Genomic DNA, 7855 nt, shown 5'->3' with positions numbered 1-7855 from the left:
CCCTTTCACACAGACCGACATGGCCGACCCAAGTTAGATTCCTCCGCCCCTCTCAGAGAGCCCAGCAAGTTACTGAGAGTATCTCACCCACACGGCAAAGCCTGGCAAGTACCTGTGACGTATTCAATATGCCAAAAACAGTAACAACAAGTCTCACAATGGAGACATTACTGGGCCCACTCGAGTAAATCAATGAACAACAGGAGGACAGTGACAATGACAGAATTCCTGGAGCAAATCCAGTCATGCAACAACTCATACTCTACACCACTGATGTACCATATTTGATGGGGTGTAAAGTAGAAGGCATCTGATATTGATCAAATATATATATATATATATATATATATATATATATACTAGCACACCAGACTCAGCCTGTAACAACATATTAGTAATCTCTTATATAAGGGCTAATGTCTCCAAGGTGAGATACAACAATCTTCACATACACTTTCCTCTAAGGAAATCTTTTTTGATAATTTTTAGCAGATTTTTAGGACAAAACAAATCATAAAATAATGGGAGCTGGAAGGATAGTACAGCAGACAAGGTGCTTACCCTGCAACACAGCCAACCTGGGTTCAATCCCTGGCATCCCATATGATCCTCTGAGTATTGTCAGGAGTAACTCCTGAGCACAAAGTCAGGATTGGGCTGGATCGATAGCACAGTGGTAGGGCGTTTGCCTTGCACGCAGCCAACATGGCCGACCCGAGTTCGATTCCTCCGCCCTTCTCGGAGAGCCCAGCAAGCTACCGAGAGTATTCGATATGCCAGACACAGTAACAACAAAGTCTCCAGTGGAGACGTGACTGGGCCCGCTTGAGCAAATCGACGAACAACGGGAGGGCCTTAGCAGATTATTCATAACAAGCAATACAAAAGAAATCATTTAGGATCTGTCTTTGGGGCAGGTTTGGGTGGTGGTGGGAAAATTTGAAAAAAAAATGGTGGCAGTAAGGTGTAATGGTGGTGGGACTGACATTAGAATATTGACTGTAACAAATTATTTGTGAACAACCTTACAAAAATAAAATAACATGGAGCAGAAAAGATGAATGTGAGAGGGTGGTGGGCCCATGCCACACCCAAGCTCACCACCCTTCTTAGTGCCCTCACTGAGGGAGACCCTCAGCCACGATTCCCACACACCCCTCCATATTCCTGGAGCAGACCTCTCCCCTCTCCCCTTCCCCAACCCTTCCTTCTCCCCATCCCTCCTGCCCCCAGAATCCAACCCCCTCTCCCAGGAAGCCAGACGGAGGCTGAGAACTGTGAACCCACTTTATTGTCTTCGGGGCTGGTGCCAGGCAGGCAGCCTGGTCCTGCCTAAATCCAGTGGCATCGGCGGGGACAGTTGGGGTCTCCGGTTGAGCAGCTCAGAATCCTTCTGCAGGGGCATATGATGTTGAGGGGTCCCTTGGTCTGTGTGGGGGGTGGAGGAGAGAATTGGGGGTTCAGTGGGGTGCAGAGGGGTAAAGGGGGCGTTAAACTTCGTGGGGAGCAAAGACACGGGGCACAGGGGGGGGGTGGCATGAGCGAGTCCTGGGGTCAGGCTCCTGAGCTTCTGCACCTGCGTCCTCATCCACACAGAAAGCCACCTGTGGGTCTGACTGGTTCCTCGGGCTCCGGCGGGTGCAGACAGGCCTCGGGGCAGAGCAGGAGGCGCTGACCGCACTGGGCACTGAGAGTCTCAGTGTCTCCCGGCTCCGGCCAGCTCACAGCCCTGCTCAGGGCGCATGCTCGCAGCCAGGCTCCCAGGCACTTCCCAACGACCCGTGGAGTCTGTTCGTACTGGTGGGGAGCTTGAGGTGCTTCCAAGAAGAACAAACTGAGCCCCAGGGCCCACTCCTGGATCCTCCGCCAACTCTGGTTCAGTGCTCCGACCCTACCGTGCAGTATGGCTGGCCACGCTGCCTGGTTCTCCTTTAATTCCAGGCCCAGGTTCACACCCTGTGGCACTTTGTGGAACTCTATCCAGAGGGAGTCCATGCAGGGGAGGGATCAAACCCAGGGTCCCCCATGCAGGCATGAGCCCCATCCCTGAACTGTCTTTCCGGCCCTGGAGTGAATTCTGAAGCCCCACTTTAGAGACGAGAATACTAAGGTTCGACCAGCAGATATGCCCTGGCTGGGGTCACAGGAATAAGCCCGGGGGCTCCAGTTCAGGTCTGGTGCTCAAGCTGCGGCCCTGCAGGGCCAGGCTCAGGGCAGAATGTCAGGTCCCCAAGGCAGGAACAGGGCTGGGAGGAGTCTCTGCCTCGGTGGGGTGGAATGGATGGTCTTCATTCCACAAGCCTTTGCAGAGCAGCTGGGAGTGGAGCTACAGCAGGGGGTCCGGAGACAAAGGCGCTGCCCCGACCCACACAGCCCCCCTCCCTCCCCTCCCACCCCCATGGCAGAGGCAGGAAGAAGGCACAGGAAGTCAGTTCTGTGGGTCTGAACCTGGGACAAGGAGCACTGCAGACAGAGGCTGGTGTAGGATTGCAGGACAGGTAAGAGTTTTCCCCACGGTGGGGGGGGGGGGGGGCAGAGCAGGTGTGGCCAGGTGTGGCTGTGTTCTTTTGTTATTGTTCTAGTGGCCACACCTGTTGGTGCTGGGTCTGCTTCCAGCCCTGAGCCGGCCAGGCTAGGTGAGTTGGGGCCACAGCCTGCAGGGGCAACCCCTGGGCCTCCGGGGCCTGGAGTCCTACCACAGCAGCTAAGGCATTTTGCCTTGAGTGTGGTTGACCCGGGTTCGATCCCTGGCATCCCATATGGTCCCCCGAGCACCACCAGGAGTAATCCCTGAGTGCAGAGCCAGGAGTAACTCCTGAGCACTGCCTGGGTGTGTGTGGCCCCCCCCAAAAAAAAAACAAAACAACAACAGAGTCCAGGCCTCCAGCCCCACCAAGCACGGGCTCTGGCCCCTTGAACCCTCTCTCTCCAGCTGCTTCTGAAACCTCCCCCACCCTACTTGCTTAAAGATCCCCCACCCCCGCTGCACCCAACCTCACCTGGGGCAGACACAACTTGGTAAGTCGTGCCCTGGGGGCACAGAAGGCGCCACCGAGATCGAAGTTGATGAGGCAACAGTCACTGGAGCACTGTGAGTGGTGGGAGCACCCAGCCCCTTCCTTCTGTGGGGATAGTCCCTGTCACTGGCAATCCCCCCCCCCGACCCTCCCCCCTGCCACACAGTGCAGCAAGTAGGGTCCCTGCCTTGACAAGGCTGCAGGGATCCCGGAAGAGAAACCCGGGGGTCAGGCCCAAGAACAAACAAATCCCCCATGGGGCGTGGAAGGGGGGATCTTATTGCCAACTCTCTCTGAACCACCCCTGTTAACAGCAGGCCACAGTGGGTGCCCCGGGGCCCCTTTGTCTCACCTTCAAAGGCTGTCTGTGGAAATGAGCCCCGCAGAGAAGCAGGGCCCCGACCAGGGTCACCAGGGTGTTGCCCATGGCCTTGGCTGCAGAAGTGGGGCTCTCTGAGCCGTAGGGAGGCAGGCAGGCAGGATGAACCCCTCTATGGGCGGAGGGGAGTTAATGGTTAACGCCTGTAGGAGGGAAATGCAGCCAGGAGGGAGGGAAGGAGCAAAGACACTGCTGTGAGAGCCGGTGAGAACCTGCAGCAACTGGATCCCAGCATTTTGGGGTACAGAGTGCTCCCATGCATGTTACTTTTTTGGTTTTGGTTTTGGGGTCACACCCAGCAGCACTCAGGCTCTCTGCTCACGGGACCCTCTGCCACCAGACCCACTTTCTGGCGGGGGTCACAGGGAGAGTTGAATGGGGCATAGAAAGGAGGCACAACCCAAGCTGAGCCCATGTGAGACACCAGGGATTTGAACTCATAACCAGACTCTTGTGAGGGAGCCACTGGAAACCCCTGCTCTGTTCTTCCGGGTCCTGCTTTCTGTCTCACTGACCGGCATGGTGAGCATCATTCCACCAAATCTTGCCAATTCTCAGCCAGTTGCTATTGACACCGCGTCATGGCCCATGAAGGGCTCGGTCCTCTCTTTCCCGCTGGCTGGCAGAGCACCAGGCCCTTCCTGGGAGCCTCTGGGTCCTGGAGCTAAAGAAGAAGGCAAAGGGGACAAGCAGTGTGAGAGGAATCAAACATTCTTTAAAAAAAAAAAATTGTATGTTTTGTTTTGGGGCTCAGGGCTTACTCCTGGCTCTGCACTCAAAGGTCACTCCTGGAGGGGCTTGGGGACCTTTATAAGATGCTGGGGATCACACCTGGCCACGAGCAGGGTAAATGCCTCCCCTCTGTCATATTCAACCTGGAATTGAGCATTTTTTCTTTGATGTGGGGTATTGGGGCCCCCACCTGGGATGCCAGGATGTTCAGTGCCTACTCTGCAAGATCACTCCTGGTGGTGCTCAGAGGTCCATCAGGGATGCCAAACATCGAATCCGGGGGCTGGAGCGATAGCACAGCAGGTAGGACATTTGCCTTGCACGCGGTCAAACCGGGTTCGATTCCCAGCATCCCACATGGTCCCCCGAGCACTACCAGGAATAATTCCTGAGTGCACAGCCAGGAGTAACCCCTGTGCCTTGCCTGATGTGACCCCCCCCCCCCCCAAAAAAAGGATGGAACCCGGGTTGGCTGCATGCAAGGCCACCCGCTGTACAATTGCCCCGACACAAAATTGAAGGTTCTTTGCCATCGCATTCCGTAGCCCCACACCCTGTTCCTGGTCTCCTCATCGCCGCCTGTCTCTGACGGTGGCCTTGGCAGCTGCCTGTGGCCCTTGACCGTGGACTTGCTGTACTGCTATCAGGGCTCCTGGCGGCCTGTGGCTCTCAGGCCTCCCCCGGCCCTGCGCTCTCTCTGGGGGTGGGCAGTGGTGACCTCCCGGACCCCCCTCCACTCTCTGGGCCCATCTCCGTGGCTGGGCACAACTCCTTGGATAACATACCCCTGCAGTGCCTGTTCTCTCGAGCTCCCTCTCTCTCTCTCTCTCTCTCTCTCTCTCACAGGAAACTGAACAAAGCTGGCTCTGGCCCAAGGCCGAGTTCCGAGCAGAGATTCAAGGTCTCTCTGTTTTCTCTGGGTCCCACTCCCAAGGCTCCGCTGTTTTGCCGAAACCAAAAACTCTTTCCCGTTCCCAGACACACTCATGGGCACGGAGCCAGTCCCTCGGACTAGCGAACTGCTTAGTATTGGAGAAAAGATTACTACTAGCATCCTTCCTTCCTACCCTCCTGGCCTCCTTCCTTCCTTTCTCTTCCTTTCTTTCTCTCTCCTCTTCCTTCCTTCCTTTTCTTCTTTCTCCTTCCTTCTTTCCTTCCCTTCTTCCTTTCTTCCCTTATCTCCCTTTCTTTCTCTTTCTCTCTTTCCTTCCTTCTTTTCTTCCTTTTTCTTCCTTCCTTCTTTCTTTTTCTTTCTTTTCTTCTTTCCTTCTTTCTTTCTCTTTCTCCTTCCTTTCCTTTTTCTTTCTTCTTTTTTCTTCCTTCCTTTTCTTCTTGTTTCTTTTTCTTCTTTTTCTCCCTCCTTCTTTCCTTTTTTCTTCTTTCCTTTCTTTCTCTCCTTCCTTTCTCTTTCTCTCTCTCTCTCCTTCTTTCTCTTCTTCTCTCTCATGCCAGGATTGAGCCCACAGTCTCACACATCCAAACAAGTGCTCTAACTGCTGAACTACACCCTCAGCCCTGCTTTCTTTTCTTTTTCTTCTTTTTAATTTATTTTTATTAAAGAACCATGATTTACAAAGTTCCTGATAGTTGAATTTTAGACCTATAATGTCCTAGCACCAATCTCAAACATTGTGTCAACTTCCTTCTGCCAGTGACCTCAAGTTCCCACCCCCTGCCACCTGGACAGACACATTTTAAAGTGCGGTGGTTGTGGTTTGGATCTCGTGTTTTCAGTGTCGTTGACTCTGTGGCTAGAACACTCCTCCACGTTACTGATGTACTTGGGCCCCTGACCCTGCTTCCCCAGTAACTTCCTTTCCTCATCTTTTTACTTCCTCCGTTGATTTCTTTTTTTAAATTTGACTTTGGCCTACAATATTAATTTCAGAGTTTCACCTCAAATCTCTATATCTGTCGTCGGTCCCTCCACCTGTTTTCTATTTTTTTTGCTTTTTGGGTCACACCTGGTGATCCTCAGGGGTTACTCCTGGCTCTGCACTCAGCAATCACTCCTGGTGGTGGTCGGGGGATCATATGGGATGCTGGGAATCAAACCCAGGCTGGCTGCATGCAAGGCAAATGCCCTACCCGCTGTACTATCACTCCAGCCCCCTGTGTTTTCTATTTTTTATTTTGTTTGGGGGCCACATCTGGCAGTGCTCAGGGCTCACTCCTGGCTCTGCACTCACAGTTTACTCCTGGCGCAGCTTGAAGGACCATATGGGGTGTCAGCGATTGAACCCGGGTCAGTTGCAGAAGGCAAGCGCCCTACCCGTTGTACTATCTCTCCAGCCCCACCCACCTATTTTCTAACTCCACAAATCCCTCCTAACCCATGTCCAGATCCTCTCTCCTATCTCCTTAGCAGTGCTCTCTCCTCCCCGCTCTGTTCCCGACTCACTGACCCCAGCATGGCCCGAGTGCTAGGAAAAGGTGCAGTGAGGCTTCACTTTCCTGGGCTGATCCTGGCCAGACTGATTCACAGGACCGAGCCAAACACAGTGGCCACTTGACATCTCTTGTAGACGACGCTGAATTGCTTCCTGCCCGGCACATGTTACTGGGTTTCCACTGCATGGAGACTCCTCCCTCATTCCAGGGACTTGGTCTGAGGGCTGGAAAAATTGTCCAAGAGTCAGGCACTCGCCTTGCATGTAGCAGATCCCCATTCCATTTACCTTGCAAAATTAAAAATCTGAGGATGTAACCGGGGGGCAACTCTAGCCTTGAGAACCTCCCCCTGTGGCCACAGCCAGGGTTCAGGACTCAGGAAGGACCTGAGCGTTCCCCCCACTCGTCCAGACCTGCGAATGCTCTGGTGGGACCCCAGGAAGGGGCAAGAGTCGTCGGGATGCACGGACTCAGCCCTCTCTGCCTTCCTGCTTCCTTCCTACTCCATTGTCTGGATCTGGGTCCCGGCGTCTCCAACAATCACACAGCGACAAGTTTCAGAAGTCACCTCTCTCTGTTCTATTCCCCTTTACTACTCACTTATTGTTTTGCCATCTGTGACTCATCAGCAGATCGGGCGGGAGCAGGTGCCAAGCATTTAAGGGAAAAAATCTCTATTCACGTCTGTTCTGCCTCCCCGGGAAGCAAAGACAAGTGTCCTTTGGTCACTTGGTTTGGACTGTGGGGTTCCTGGGTTCTGGGGGTCAGGGAGAGGAGGTATTGGAAGGCAGCCATGATGATGGCAGAGAGGGAGAGAAAGTTGGGGGGCGGGGCTGGTAGCTGAGGTTCGGCTTCAGCCTCTGGCTCCTTGGCAGTGGGTCACGGAGCTCTCAACAGCCCCAAAGTTCCCACATTTGAGTGGAAAGTTGCAAATGGGTTCGGTTTCTTGGATTTTGTGTTGTGAACCACAACTGGCAATGCTCAGGGCTTGCTTCTGGCTCTACACTCAGGGATCATTCCTGGTGGGGTTCGGGCGCCGGGGATGGAACACAGGCAAGGCAAACAACTTACCCGCTGTACAATTGCTCCCGCCCCAGGAAATATATATATATATATATTTTTTTTTCAGTCTGCATGGGGTGGGGTGGGACCTGGATGGTGGGGCTGAGGGGGCTGCATGGTTGGGGGGGGCGCAGCCTGAACAGTGAGGGTGGTGGAATTCACTGGGAAGTGAGGGGGATGCACGGTGGGGGTGAGGGGGCTGCACAATGGCGCAGGGGCCTAGGGGCTGCTCCGTGGGAGTAGGAGACTGCATGGGCAGGGGAGGTCGTGATCT

At 54.1% G+C, this 7855-nt stretch overlaps 1 protein-coding gene across 1 annotated transcript; it reads right to left on the bottom strand.

Moving 5' to 3' along the window:
• Positions 1 to 1332: 1332 nt before the first annotated feature.
• CLPSL2 (colipase like 2) lies at positions 1333 to 3979 on the bottom strand. Its single transcript, XM_056132123.1, has 4 exons — positions 3972 to 3979; positions 3370 to 3508; positions 3000 to 3122; positions 1333 to 1428 (listed from the first exon to the last, which is right to left on the bottom strand). Exons 1-4 carry the CDS (start codon positions 3977 to 3979, stop codon positions 1333 to 1335), a joined length of 366 nt encoding a protein of 121 aa, XP_055988098.1.
• Positions 3980 to 7855: the final 3876 nt, after the last annotated feature.

This window comes from Sorex fumeus, unplaced genomic scaffold (genome assembly GCF_029834395.1).
Source record: "Sorex fumeus unplaced genomic scaffold, SorFum_2.1 ptg000094l, whole genome shotgun sequence".
In the NCBI taxonomy this organism is placed as follows: domain Eukaryota; kingdom Metazoa; phylum Chordata; class Mammalia; order Eulipotyphla; family Soricidae; genus Sorex; species Sorex fumeus.
Note: the sequence above shows the minus strand (reverse complement) of the source record. Positions and strands in the feature narration are given on the sequence as shown.